General features: G+C 40.9%; 1 protein-coding gene across 2 annotated transcripts; it reads left to right on the top strand.

Annotated features, from left to right (window-relative positions):
- Positions 1-637: 637 nt before the first annotated feature.
- Positions 638-15565, top strand: LOC137255191 (trichoplein keratin filament-binding protein-like). Of its 2 annotated transcripts, none has more exons than XM_067792610.1 (15): positions 638-825; positions 3029-3220; positions 4010-4118; positions 4537-4638; positions 6310-6366; positions 7250-7318; positions 7716-7889; positions 9040-9152; positions 9300-9366; positions 9564-9674; positions 10781-10842; positions 10967-11048; positions 12011-12196; positions 12573-12716; positions 13393-15565. In XM_067792610.1, the coding sequence occupies exons 2-15, from the start codon at positions 3030-3032 to the stop codon at positions 13420-13422; spliced, it is 1497 nt and encodes a 498-aa protein (XP_067648711.1). In that variant the 5' UTR covers positions 638-825; position 3029; the 3' UTR covers positions 13423-15565. The 2 variants fall into 2 exon arrangements, with proteins under 2 accessions (XP_067648711.1, XP_067648704.1); XM_067792603.1 differs by having other exon boundaries at positions 649-825; positions 3029-3223.
- Positions 15566-15866: the final 301 nt, after the last annotated feature.

Here is a 15866-nt window from a genome sequence, read left to right on the forward strand (position 1 = left end):
CTCGTTTAAAGAGCTAAACAGTGGTGTGGAGGTACACATGGTGGTCTGATATTAGTTCACTTTCAGCATTCGCATGTCAACTGTCATCTTCAAGATCTCCAGGATGGTCAACTGGCTCATCGCACCACTGTGAACATTTCAAAGCAAAACAAGTGAGTGAGTTACGTTTTACGCCGCTTTTACCAATACTCCAGCAATATCACGACGGGGGACACCAGAAAATGGGCTTCACTCGTTGTACCCATGCGGGGAATCGAAACCGGGCCTTGGACGTGACGAGTGAACGCCTTAACCACTACGCTATCCCACATCCCCAGCAACACAAGACACAAAATCACGATGATTTCAGCATAGACTGCTGCACAGAATAATTGCAACAAACGTATGAGTCATGAATTCAGGGATAATCTGTATATAGTCTCCCTGATGAAATGAAGGTGTGTTGGAATAAGTTACTTCTTTGGATACTAATAGTTGTAACCATATCTACAACGTCTAATAACTGATACTGTTTTTAACTTAATTTTATATCTTTTCATATTTTTATTTAAAACTTTTTTTATGTAGAAATGTACATTAATTCTGGTGACTTCGAAGGACACGACCCTCATTCGAACAAGATTCATGTCTTCCAAATAATGCGTTTTTAAATATATATGCGCATGCGCCGTACGCCCGCCATGAACCAGTTTGTTGTCATTCGAAACGAAATTTATGCTCCAAAATATGATAATGACAAGATATTCAGGCATTAAGTGAGGAAAGTTTAAGAAATAGTCATATATCCATCGGAAATATCTAACTACGAGGCGATAATTAAAATATGTAAGTACACTTGGAAGATGTGATGTTTTTGCACTGGCACTTGGGATAGTTTGAGAACATGATCAGTCTTGTAATGTTTCAAACAATGTCAGCGCTGTAAAAGCGATGACTGACTTCCGATAGATAATCCTTTATTATACCTTGATATATTTCTAGGCAAATTAAACATATTGCCATCTAACCTGAGGCACTAAAATAAACTGGATTGAGGGATTTACAAACAATAGTTGGTTTATACACTAAATTTGAATACATGAAATCCCTAAATATAAAGTAAGATTTTTAGCACGATGAGGTGTGTTCTCATAATGGCTTTGCAATTGCTCATTCACTTTGGTTTGCCTTTTTTCCAAACATTGCAACAACTTTGCATTCACATGTGTCTGTCATTAATCATGTTACTCATGTTCATAGGCATAATTCACTTGAACCAATACATGTTCAACATATTTAGTAAGGTGTCTGCTGGCCAAGTTTGAACCGTGCTAGTCTAACTTGAGCTGTTGTGAGTTATGGTATGATATGCACTGATTATAATTGAAAATTTATTTGTCATTTTAAGGTGTTTTCTGAAGGATCGTATTTAATACCTAACTAGTTAATCATGTTTATTTACTGTCTGCACTTATCAAAAGATTGGTTATCTGTAGTGGATATCTGTAAGCATGGTAAGTGCTTAGGATGGAATTTCTCAAACATTTGTCTTAATAGCCAGTTTTTTTGTGTTAAAGACCTGACGACAAGTCAAAATATCAAAATGTGTTTATTTAAAATGGCACATTAGACTTGTGGCAAAAATAAGATAGTGTAGGAAATGGTTGTCATCAATACATCTCTGAACAATTGGACAAAGCAAATCAAGGTTCTCACACTTAATATGCATATCATGCATAATGTTGACAGCATGCTATTTCAGAGGATACTACTCAGTGTTGTATTATGAATTTCAAGCCACAATTTGTGGAGAGTCACTTCTTCCCATTGTGACAGTCAGTGTTTTACAAACAGCAACAGTGACTGGGGCACTGAACTAGGCTTACACATATTTCCTTTAAAAAGTGCCTGGTCTCAAACAAGTGCTGTGGGGTAAAGCAGCAGTTTTAAGAAATAAGTGCTAGGCCTCAGTTTTTCTTCTTTCTTTTTTTATCATGAATGTATTCTTCCTTGGTCCAAAAATAGATTTTTATGATCCAAAGAATTTAGATTAATAATTCCTGTCCTCCACATTGCACTGGTTGATGGAGATCATGTTATTGTCAAACCTGCAATTAGAGGGTTCCATTATATAAATATATATGGATCCCTAGTAAGATAATTGTTTATAGGTCCTGGTATGCCTATGACAGCTCTGCTATCCAGTAATCCCAATACTCGTAAGCACCAGGCCTGGAAGTCTGTTGCAAAGATAAGACCAGTGAAGTTCTTAGAGGAAATACAGTATTTTTTTAAACCTTTATAAATTTGATAATATTTTAAAATATTTGGTGTGCCTAAACATGGTAAAGATGAATGATTTGGTAACAAGGAGTGGTAGATATTACGGTAGTGTTCCATACTTAATATGTGCACTGGTTAGATTTGTGAAGCCTGGTGCAAAATCAGCCACAGACTGGTAGAACGACTTGTACTAACGTACAGTTTCTCTGGAAGTTGTATGTAGACTTCTAGGAAGATACCTACTACTTAAACTGTTAACAGATGGTTGATTAAGAATACATACTGCTATCATTGTTGAAACTAGCCAAAGACATCCGAAATGTTTTGATTCATTCATCCATATTTCGCAACAGTTAGCAATGACAATAACTTTAAATAATGATTGCTTTCAGTTTGCAGATTCAGTTAAGATTTTAAATCAATTAATGCTCAGTAGTGAACTAAATAAGATGACTCCATTATTGTCAGTGATCATTAAAGACATTTGCTAAAAGCTCAGGAATTTTGTTCAGATAGAAGGGTAGAAGAGTTGTTCAGCCCATATTACATATAATGTATCTGTTCACAAAGGACTTGCATGCTTTGTACAGAAACAACCTTCATGTAACATTTTTGTTCAAATACAAGAGTCAGTTTTTGTTGTTATTGACTTGACTGTTGTCATGCAGAACTTGTATGGGAGGTACGTACATATCATTTGATAATATTTTGGCTTCTGTTTACAGACTGTGATTGTATTTTCAAACAAACTTCCTGTTTTTTTCAGAATGGCGTTACCCACAATCCCTGGCTACTGGACAAGCAGACGCAATATATATGAACAGGCAATCGTTAATCGTCGAAATCATGAGTCAGATTTCAGACAGAAGTGGTCAGAAGCATCTGACCACTTCAACAAGATGGACATTGATGCCTCTAAGAAGAAAACTTGGATGTCTGATCAGTCATTTCAGGACAGGTGGTACATAGCTTTACGTGTTCAGGGCATCAGGGTAGCTCGGTGATAGAACGTTTGCTTGGGGACGTGAAAGAGCCCATTTCAATTCCAGTGACAGATATGATGTGTGAACAATAGGCATGGTGTTTCTCAGTGTCAGGAACATTTCTATCAGCAGTCAGTATGTTGCGTGCCAATGCTTATCATGCCTTCAGATGTTACCAAGTAGTTTTTCAGTGATGGGAAGCATCTGCTGGGAATGTCAGATACCAATAATTGTGGGTTCAAATCCCAGTGCAGCGCCAAGATTTCTGGGTTTGTTAGCACCATAACCGTGCTGGCAAACGTTCAAGACATGCATCACTTATGTCTTTTCCACTATAACACCCCCACACTATCACTCCATGGTAAAACTGATGTCATTTCCAAGTCATTCAAACGTTATTGGATATTGTGAAACCCTTCTTCAGGACTTGCTTTGTTGTCTGAGCTACCACAATTCAGAGTTGACTTCCTTAGCGGCAACGGGATCTTCTGGTCATTTGTCTGGTTGCCTGATTTCTTTTTGATTATGATCCATGGTTAGACACCATGATTTTATTGGATTTCTTCACACACAAAACTGATGCAATATGTCACAGTTATCACTTCAAATCTGTTATTTCATTAATCCATCAGCTGATGATAACTAACCTTACTCGCACTATATATAAATCAGTCTTAGTGACTGTTTCAGTTGCGAGTTAGGTACAAGTACATCCAGGACAGAATTCCATGCATGGAATTTGATCTAATGTTCCCTGATTGCAGCATGGATGCCTACAAGTCACGGACAGAGAAGGATATCAAAGCTCTCAGCTTGAAGCGGAGGAGGTCTAAACTAGCAGAGCTCATACACAAGGAGAATCTCCAATATGAGGTAAAAGAAGGTGTCGTTGTATTCCAATATGGCAGTAACATCTCTTAGGTCTCCAGGGATGATGATGTTATTGCTGGCAGCAGTGAAGAAACAAACCCCCTTCTCCCTGGTTCACCATCAGTTTCAGATACAGCTTGGGACAGTGGGGTAGTCTTGTGGTTAAAGCATTTGCACATCATGCCAAAAGCCCAGGTTTGATTCCCCAAAAGGGTACAATGTGTGGAGCCCATTTCTGGAGTCATCTGTCGTTATAATGCTGTAATTATTTCTAAAAGTTTGCCTGAAACATGAGCTTCAAAAACTCTCTCATGCACTCACTCAGATACCACTTGGTTTATCTTTAAATTATCTAGTTAATCATGTACACTCAGTTACACATTAATGCACTCATAAGATATCTCTGAAATTGCCTCTTCAGGCTGAGCTGCGGGGGTACTCACGGGATAACTACAGTCGTATGGAGGAGATGAGAAGTCGTGCAGATGGACTGAGAAGTGCTCGTGAGGAGAAAAGAAAACATGTAAGACATGTAACTCTTAGATGCTTGGTGTCCTGTTTTGAGATTGCATTCTTTATGATACATTCTGTAGAGCAAAAGAACCCGCAACTCTGGCTTTTTGTCATTTGTTTTAATAAAAGACATTAATATGAATGCCTACTTTTATGAGATTTCTTTTTCTAAAATTGTGTTTCTTTGGTTGTTCAGTTTATTTTTAAATCAGAATAACAGATATCTGTCCTATACGTTTCTCAGGACGTTTGTGAGTAGTACAACACAGTTCCTAGACGGGTATGTTTGTACATAATGTACTCACTGCAATTACCCAGAGGGGATTCTGGGTTAGATTTAATCTCAGCAATCTTGCTTGACTGTATGAGACTACTAACCTTCACTTTGTGCTTGACACTTACTGACATAGTCCAAATGCTAGAAAAGTCCCTATCTTTTAGGATCTCTCAGCAGCAGTAAACGTGTTATTCAGTAATTAGTATGACACCTCCCACCCTCCAAAAAGTCTTGTTGATGTGGAACTAGCAACAGGAGGTATCAGGTTACTAAAAACTAGCTGGGTTCAGTCCACTGTTGAAACAGTGTCAACATGTTCATAAACAAACTGCTTGAGAATTGATCACATTGTCTAATGTGTGGTGACAAGCACTGGTGTTCAACATGGTCAGGATATGCAGTATGGGTGATAAGGCTGGGTGTATCATATTACCTGATTTTCATGATATCTCTACATTTGGCCTAGGAGTATGACACTGATTTTGCATCCAGATGACATGATCAGTTGCCACCATTTTGGGGCAGTGGGGTAGCCTAGTGGTTATAGCATTCACTTGTCATGCCAAAGAAGCGTGGTTTGATTCCCCACATGGGTACAGTCTGTGAAGCCCATCTCTAGAGTCCCCAGTCGGAATATTGCTGGAATGTTGTTAATTACTTATCATCATTTTGTAGCCTTAGATATGGATGGGGTGGACTGGGGGTTGCAAAGTAAGTACAAAATCACCTCCAAATTTCTGTTGTTTTATGAATCAGTTTTAAAGTGAAACATCATTTAGGAATGAGATTTGTGTGTAGATCTTTGGTTTTATAACCCAATTCAAAATTATTGCAATACATGTTGTTAGAAACCATTTTTGCCTCATACCTGTATACTGGTAGTGCTGTGCAGTCCTTGGCCTAGATTTTCAAAGCTTTCTTAGCGCTGATAGTCGTAAGTGCTACACATTAACCAGAGCTTCCAACCCCCCAAAGAAAAAAGGCTTGAGACGCCGGGGTTCAGGGCTGAGACCTGGTTGGGGGTCAAGGGTGCAAAGCCCCCCTGAAGCTAAAGAAAAGTAGTCTTTTTAACACCCTAAAAGTGGATATTGATAAGTGAAAAATGAGTGAAAAATTGGCTTTTTACGTTAACTTTTTTTTAAAAGTGTGAGATTATCAATGTCTGCAGTGAGAGCGTTACAAATGCTTAAAAACCTTGAACCTCAAGTCAAAGGCATGAGAGTTGGCAGGTCTGCATTAACATTAATTTATGACTCTTTTAGAGCTAAGAGAGCTTAAAAAATACAGACACTTGTCTATAGGGGTGGTGGGGTAGCCGAGTGTTTTGAGCATTCATTTGTCACTCACTCACTCAGTCCTCGCCAGCACAAAAGTTTTGCTGTACATACACAATGATGTGTGCAGGTCGCAGAAGAGAAGCTGTATGAACACTGGAAGCAGAATAACCCAGACATCAGGAAGGTGAGCTAACTCATGTGTTGGACAAACACTTGTCCAGTGTCTTGTCCATTTTATCATTAGTAAAGTCCATCACCAATTGTTAAGGAATTAATGATTACCGTTCCTACTCTCTTATCTGTGTCCCTATGTCAATGACAAAATGTCTGTCACTCATAGGTGGTTTGTTCTTCCAGATGAGATCTTTGTTTGATGAAATGTCATCATATAATGGTCAGATAATGGTTTCCATGACAACAGAATCATAATTGAAGGACATCACTAATCACCCTGCCACTGAAACTGGTTGGCTGAACTGGTTGTTCTTTTTCACTGAAATATTTGGAAAATAAATAGTATCTGGAAATTTAATACAGTGGATGAGAGAATATATGGAACATGTACATTGGTATGTGAAATGAACATGATCAGTTCACAGATGGATTGTGCAGGTGTATTAATGAGGGTATTTACCATCTTTGAGTGGCATCATAGAAGTTGGGAAGTACAAAAATGACAAATGTTTATGGACAACTACTTCTTAAATATTGAAATATATAAAATAAAGAAGTTATCCATATAAAGACCGATGAACATCTGGATTAAAACTGATCTTCAGTGAACTGTAACAGGCCACTGACAAGATCAGGTGGTCAGACTCGTGGTCTTTGTTGACACATATTGTATCCCAGTTGCATAGGTTGATGCTCATGCTGTTGATCACAGGATTGTATGGTCCAGACTTGTTTATTTACAGACCACTGCCAAGTAGCTGGAATATTGCTGAGTGTGGTGTAAAACTAGACTCACTCACTATCCATAAAACTTTGTCAGTTTTCCACTATTTATTAGATATATTGACAAGGTTGTGTTTGCAGTGTACAGTGTTGTTTATGTTTTTGTTCAGGTGGAGCAGAGTCTGCTGCAGGAGCATGTGGTCAACTCATGGCCGGACCAGGTTGAAGAACAGAGAGAGGTAAGTCAGTCTGTCAGTCACCCTTCCTCATAGTCATGCACAGCATTGATACATAATCAAGGAAACAAGGTGATCAGCACACAGTTCTACAAATGAATCAAACGCTTTGATTGTCATGTGATTTGTTGAAGTGAGGAAAGTATAAATATCTTATTGACATTTCTTTGTTGAATGGAGCCCTGGACGTTACCATTGTGAATAAAACTGTTCAAATACACGATACTTCTTGATTACTAGAGGATGGTGCAAGCAGATATCCCTTTAATGTTTAATTTGTAGTTACTGATTTTTGAGCTGTTTTTTAAATGGCTTAATCTAATATTTGACTGACAGTATCACATGAAGACGGGCAGGTTTCCATGAGTACTGTAGGTTGTTCTACACTTGCTGTTGACAGAGGATGGAGAGTGCACGGCGAGAGAAGGAGAAGTACGAGGAGGAAATGGAGCTGGAGAGACAGGCTGCTGTGGAAGCAGAGAGGCAGCGGGCAGAGGAGAAACTTGTGGAGGAGAAGAGGCTAAAGGAGGTCCTTAAGGAGCAGATGAAGGAGCTGAAGAAGAGGGAGGAAGAGGTGAGTTGAGGAGGGGCACATGTCTGGGAGGTGGATAGTAGTGTGTGTGTGACTTCTGTCCCTAGAGGTTGATGCTAAGGTGGGCAGTTTGTCTGGAGGTTGATGATAATGTGGGCAGTTTGTCTGGAGGTTGGTGATAATGTGGGTAGGTTGTCTGGAGGTTGGTGATAATGTGGGTTTTTTGTCTGGAGGTTGGTGATAATGTGGGTAGTTTGTCTCTGTGTGTGTGATAATGTGAACTGTTTGTCTGTGTGTGGGGGGTAATGTGGACAGTTAGTCTGGATGTTGATGATAATGTGGGCAGTTTATCTGGAGGTTGGTGATATTGTGGGCAGTTAGTCTTGGGGTTGATGATAATGTGGGCAGTTTATTTAGGGGTGGGTGATAATGTGGGCTGTTTATCAGGAGGTTGGTGATAATGTGGGCAGTTTATCTGGAGGTTGATGATAATGTGGGCAGTTTGTGTGGGTGTGGATGATAATGTGGGCAGTTTATGTGGGCAGTTTGTGTGGGTGTGGATGATAATGTGGGCAGTTATGTGGGCAGTGTGTCTGGAGGTTGAAGATTATGTGAGCACTTTGTCTAGGGGTGGATGAAAATGTGAGCAGTTTATCTGGGGGTTGATGATAATGTGAGCAGTTTGTCTGCTGGTTGATGATAATGTGAGCATTTCGTCTGGGGGTGGATGATAATGTGAGCAGTTTGTCTGGGGGTTGATGATAATGTGAGCAGTTTGTGTAGGGGTTGATGATAATGTGAGCAGTTTATCTGGGGATTGATGATAAAGTGAGCAGTTTGTCTGGAAGTTGATGATAATGTGAGCAGTTTATCTGGGGATTGATGATAAAGTGAGCAGTTTATCTGGAAGTTGATGTTAATGTGAGCAGTTTACTTGAGGGTTGATGATAATGTGAGCAGTTTATCTGATGGGTGATGATAATGTGGGCAGTTTATCTGGAGGTTGATGATAATGTGACCAGTATGTTTCTTTAGATGATGGTAAGGTGGGCTTGTGGCTTCAATTTTATGATCTAATTTGGAAAAAGAGGCCTGGTTTGATAGTATGAGTGTAGTAACATTCAAGGTACAAAGAAAGCTGTGTGCATACTGTAAGTGAAGAGATGTACAAATGTGCCTGTTCCTTCCACAGACGGCCATGTTGAAATCAGAGCAAGACAGTCTACAGCGACAACAATGGGAGTTGGAGCAGTTGGAGGACACGCGGAGGAGGACAGAGGAAGCTCGCAAGAAACAGGAGTTTGGGTAGGTCGCCATCTATGCCCTATATGCTTTCTTTGTCTGGATTTTTTGTCTAGTTCACTTTGGTTTATTTCATGGTAAGATTTTTTTAGTAAAACTGACTAGCCATTGGATGAAATATGAAACAGAATGTTATAATGTATGCTTCAGGCGAATCTTGTTGCGGCAACACAAGGCCCAGCTGATGCGGCGCTCTCGACAAATACAGGAAGAGCTGGTGAGTTACATACAGGGTTGTAAGCTAGGTTATTGCATACAGAGACAGCATACTGCAGTATAACACAATATATAGTCTATAGATATATAACACAAAATGCAGCATACTGATATATAACATAGGATGTTTCATGAAGTAGTATAGTGCAGGATGTCATAACACGTACGGTGTTGATTGTACGCTTCTTGTGTGTTCAGGAACAGGACCGGAAACTGCTGGAAGCTCTGCTTGAGAAGGAGGAGGCTGACCTCATCCTCCACACAGCCCGCAAGGAGAAGGCCAAGGCTGATGCCACATGGATGAAACAGGTACATATGGGCTAAAATACATACAAGAAGATATACAGTCAGGCCGCGTTAATCCGAACACGTCCGTTTTTCATCAAAAACGTTCGGATAGTGAAACGTACGGACTACTGAAATGAACTTTTATGAACACAACTACAGTAGGGTTACTTCCCTTTGACATGGCGATACAAAAACATACGAACGTATACAAGTTGGCTGAATGTGCGATGTGGTGTTTGGGGGCAAGAAATCAACTTTCACGTTGGTCAGTTTGACATTGGCATACTTGTGACTAGCAGCATTGTTACGAAGTGAGATCACGTGTCAACCACGTGATTGCATCTGTCTGTCAAACGCTCATACCAATCACAAAACATATCCGATGTCCGAAATTGTGCTCTTGCCGATAGACTGTCTGAATTCTTGACCAAAATGTTTACACATAAGATCAAAGTTGGCTTCAAGGTTTTCTCTTTTTCTTTGTGCGGCAGTAATTTCACATCTTTTACGCCTAGGGGCGGGACTTTTCCATTATGACTGACAAGCGTCAGCTGATCTCATTTTGACACGATCAGTGTTTTATACAGGAAGTAACCATGACAGGTATTACTCCAACTAACCAAAAGTGAGACCAACTAATTGATCAAAATCACAAACTAACGACATCTTCAACTCGCAAGTGTCACTTAACAATTACCACTGAATGGGGCTCATGGTGTGAAGGGATTATCCGAACCTTTTTGATGCACTGCCGGATTAATGAAGCAAAACTATGTGTAATTAGCTAATCTGTTACCGCTGATTAACGTTCGGATACGGAGAGTGAAGCACCGGATTACTGAATCAACAGGTAATGAGTTTACATAGTAAACAAGATTGGTTACAGTTAGCTATCGTTCGGATATCGCGGGAATCGGATTGTCGGGGTCCGGACTAACGCGGCCTGACTGTATATGGGAACTGTTGTTGACTGGCTGCCTTGTCTGAAAACAACTTCAATCCACCCTGTGCACAGGGTGAATCACTTCTACTGGGACACGGCAAATTAGCAACTTTCAGAAAAGCAGAATCTGAAGTCTGAAATTTGTTCCTACTTCATTTGAAAAGTTACTGACTTGCTGTTTCAGGTGATTGAAGACCAGCTGAGAGTGGAGAAGGCAAGGGAGGCAGAGCTGGACATGCTTTACCAGTAAGTATAGACAGGGCCCATAAGTCCTGGATTCTGTGCCAAGTCAACTGGCCTATAACTATGTCTTAGGAACTCTCATTATTCTGATGGAGGGGACAGAGACTGAGTGTCCATTGTGTTTCAGGGATGAGGCAGCAAGGATGTGGCAGAAACGGGAGGCAGACTGGGAGAAAGAGAAGCAGGCCAGGGAGAGGCTCATGCAGGAGGTGGGTGTTGACTGGGTGTGGGGCCTCAGACTGGGGACAAGATGAAGATGTGGGACTTGGTGAGGGAAGGGTGCTGACTAGTGGTTGTGCCCTCAGGGTGGGGGTGGTGACAACCTTCAGGCTGGGGATATGATGAACATGTGGTGCAATTTGGTGAGGGAGGGGTGCTGACTAGTGGTTGTGCCCTCAGGGTGGGGTGGCGACAACCTTCAGGCTGGGGATATGATGAAGATGTGGGACAACTTGGAGCGGGAGGGTGCCACTTTGTCATGATGCAGGTGGGTGCTGACTGGAGGTTGTGCCCTCAGGGTGGGGTTGGGGACATGCTGGTGAGGGAAGGGTGCTAACAGGGGGTTGAGCCCTCAGGGCGGGGTTGGAGACATGACAAAGATTTGGAACAATGTGGTGAGGGAAGGGTGCAAACAGGGGGTTGAGCCCTCAGGGTGGGGTTGGGGACAAGCTTTAGGCTGGGGACGTGACAAAGATGTAGGACAACTTGAAAAGGGAGGGGTGCCAATGTATCACAGAGGTGGCTGCCGACTAGCGGTAGTCCCTCAGGGTGGGGTGTGGGACAAGCTTTAGGCTAGGGACATGACAAGGATGTGGGACAACTTGGTGAGGGAGGGTGCCACTATATCATGATGAAGGTGAGTGCAGACTCAGAAAGTTGGAACTTGTGTGATTAGCTGTGGGAGGGGAATTTTGAGATAGGTTGTTGGGGGAATTGCAACGGTTTTGTGGAGAAGGTGCCACTTCCTCACTGAGGATGAGGTGTGACTGGGTTCTGTGTGATGGGAGAGTTTGGCTCCAGATACCTCTTACTCCATGTGGTATATTGCTGACAGACTGTTAAGTGATTCAGTTAGCACTGTGGTGCCATATGTTGCCATTCTGGTCTTGTGTTGTGTCGTACCATGCTGATGTGCTGTAGTAGTTCACAGATGGTGTGTTGTGTTTTACAGGTGTTAGCAAGCAGACAGGAACAGATTTCAGACAAGATGTTATTGATCCAGCAACGAGAGGAAGAGATCCTAGAGCAGCGAGAGCAGTTAGTGCGGGAGATGGAGATCGCCAGTCAGCTGACTCGCCGCGACCAGGAACAGCAGGAGGCAGCTCGTGAGGAACTCAAGCTGAACCTGGCTGAACAGGTGAGATGTAGCTATATACTTGTGAGACTGCTTGCCTATGCTAGTATACTGGATAGGTCAGATGTGCATATGGTATACCTTGAGCAACCCATGCCTGTTTTAAGAGGGACTTACTGTGGTTTGGTTGTCAGGCTTGCTGACATGGTTAAGTCATGTCATTGTAATTGATTGAAGATTGATGTTCATAATGTTTATCACTGGATTGTCTGGTCCAGACTCGATTATTCACAGACTGCTACAATATAACTGAAATATTGCTAAGTGTGGTGTTAAACAACAAACTAACAAAACATATTGTAGTGGTCAACAGGTGAGACTGCTATAGTCAAGAGATGTCAGCACTGGTAATATAATGAATAATCTTGTCATTTGTCAGGTAACTGCTCGGCGAGAACGTGAGGAGTTAGCAAAGCTGCGGCTGCAGGAGGAACTACATGAAGAGAAGGCGGCAGTGGATGATTATGAGGAGATGCTTCGTCAGGAGACTAACAGGATGAAGATTCATGGATATACACCACGGGTAGGTGATATACATCTCAGACATACACCACGAGTAGGTCATATACATATCAGACATACACCATGAGTAGATGATATGCTACGATGACACACACCACAGGTAGATGATATACATCTCAGAAACGTAGCATAGGTAGGTGATATATGTCTCAGAATCATAATGTCTCTCACTGGATTGTCTAGTCCAGACTATCTCCAGAAAATCTCAGAAAAACACTATAGGTAGATGATGTACATCCTAAAAATATACCATGATTAGGTGAGATCCATCTTAGGTGTGATTTAGATAAGGCAGTTATCTATGTTTTGTAACATGTTTGTAATGAATGGATGGATGTAGTGGGTAAACCATTAATGGCCTCAGCCACTGGCTATACATTCAGATTGACATGCGTATAACTACCTATAGTTATAACGTACCAACATACAGGTCTGTCTGAGTATGTTATAACCATATTTTTTTTAATACTCTAGATAATAGTCCAGTTGTGGGTGATAACCTGCTGAAGATAACATACACTGGATGTATACACAAACATACATAATATGTGTACCAATGATAGACATTCAGAGACATTGTGTATCCATGACAAAGTGAGACGTGTGTGCATAGATGGACATCAAAGAGAGCCAGGTTACTTGTATGATGTGTTTTATCAGTATATTTTCACCTACAGCAACATGGACGAAGACAGGCGTGGATGTGAGGTAACTTCCTTGATTGCTCCACAAGGAACTGGGAGTGGGAGATATGAGAAGACCATGGATCTCGTATCAAAACCATGGGATGGATGAATGTGAGGAAAACACCTTGATCGATGCGCACCAAGCTCGGAATTGGAAATCTGACAAGACGGTGAATGCTATACCCAGAGTCATGAGGGGACATCAGCTGACCTTGACAGCTGCATACATTAAGATATCGGATCCCAGAGTTGGGTGTTACTAAGTAGCGCTCGACATGGCCATACTCACAGATTCCAATATTGACTCATGGGTGTGACAGGCATTTAGGTTACATCAGGTTAGATAAATGATTGATGTGAAAAAATGTACCTAACACTGTGATAGCTTACCATGCTGAGCATACCAGGTAGTCAGTTTTTACCCCAGAGGACTTTGTAAACCTGATGCCAGTCAAGATGCAGCAGATATACAAGAATATAGATGTGTTCTAGTTTCTCAGGAACATCACTCCTGAAGTACTGAAGCATAGAGTGCAGCAGGCAGCGCCATGTCTTTCTTAGTCAGAACATGTACATCAAAACAGCTGACTTGTTTTGGGGAATTGACTGCCTCAATCCCCAGTGGTTGTTTCAAAATGTGATATTTGACAATTTTGGACAAACTTCTGTGTATTGATGATTGTGAATGAAGAAATGAATAGTGGCTGTCCCATTTTAACTAATTCAACTGAAGGTCTCTGTCTGTGATCAATCTGTAACTTTGACGACAGCTGGATGAAACAGTCAGTGGCCCTGTGGTAACTGCCTGGTTGCCAAGCGACAAATTCATGATCTGATTGTCTTTTTTACCTGTCACATTTTAACATTTGTATGTTTATCATTTTATATGTTATTATATATGTTTGTCTGGTCACCAAGTCACTGTTTGTTACCATGGTTACACGCTGATGTCAAATTGCTGTAGGTCACAGTAATACAATATGTTGTCCCAGGTGCTGTGATATGTTACTGTGTACACACCTCTACTGCGTGATACTGTCGGGGGCACTGGTGTCCCAGCACTGTCACAATGCACTGCATCCTGTGGTCATGCAAGAAACCTATGTTTGTGGGGTGGAATTCCATTTTAGTTTATAGGTTGGACAGTCTCATTCATGGGTTAACAAAATAGTAAATATATGAAACTGTCATTATTTGAGGGTTTTCTCCCTCAAACTGAAAGTTCTTAATACAGATGGAATTCTGTTCAAAGTAATGTTAGAACCCTACTCTCTGTACTCAGTGTGTCAGGGTTGATATTGAAGTCAGAAGTGCCTTATTTTCACCTTGTATTTTTGTCTTCTCATCCTGGCTAAGTGTCAAACTTGTCACTGTTAACTTTTAGCTCCATTTTTAAACTAGTGTAAATTGGACGTGTTCTGTTTCAGTGTATTTGATCATAGTCTTTTTCAGTTACAGAATTTTGTTAATCATATTCTGCATCATTTAGATTCTAATGTTTGCCTCCATTGCTTTCTCAGAAAAAGCACATTTGTCACTGACTTGGTACAAGGAACTGTTACAAGGTATTACTGAAACATGATATTTTGGTGTCCTGTAGGGCACAGAATCTCATCTTAAGAATGAGATTTGAACCTCCCGCTATTGCTGACATTATACTGTCGGTATGTCTTAGCTTGTTAGTGGGTGCTTGTATCTGTGTGTGTAGCAGTCTTAGGAACATGTCACTGTGCACAATAGCAGGTGCCTGTTGCTGCTGGTAGTTTCAAGAACACCTTAATACAGCATGAAAGCTTGATCAAATTTAGCAGACATCTGTACTAAGTACATTTCACAATTAAATAATTTTTGATAAATATTTTAGCAGTTGCATGGCTATATTAAAAAGGAGACCATGAAAATATTTCAGAAGCATTTCAATAGGGACAGTGGTGGTTTGGTGGTGCCATCCCCTGCTGTTGCATGGCCATATGAAAATGGAAACGGTGAAAATACTTCAAAGTCATTGCGAAATTCCTTACAGAAACAAACCATGTATATAGTGTATCATAAACCATGTAGTCTGCAAAGGGTGTGTACACCATGTGCAACATTCCTGAACATAAACTCACAACACCTTCATACCAGTCCATACAGGTATCCCAAATAAATTATTATCACTGTTTCATGTTCTTGTCACTCCTGCACCTGAAATGCAAAAAGGTCTTTGCACAACTATTGAAATTTGACATTTTGGGTGATCTGCATGTTGTGGAAATTCAAGGTTTGCATGATCTTGTCAGAACCGTTTCTGTGGGGGACAGTGGAAGTTTGGTGGTTCCATCCCCCATTGTACCATAAAAACATGGTACTTGTTATCTTTGCTGCATTAAGGTGGTAGGTGTCGGATCGGATCAGACTGGTAATCTTTGCTTTTTCTTGGTTAAACACCACGTGAAGCAATTCCAACTGTACGGACAATCTGT

Source organism: Haliotis asinina, chromosome 1 (genome assembly GCF_037392515.1).
Source record: "Haliotis asinina isolate JCU_RB_2024 chromosome 1, JCU_Hal_asi_v2, whole genome shotgun sequence".
Taxonomy (NCBI): domain Eukaryota; kingdom Metazoa; phylum Mollusca; class Gastropoda; order Lepetellida; family Haliotidae; genus Haliotis; species Haliotis asinina.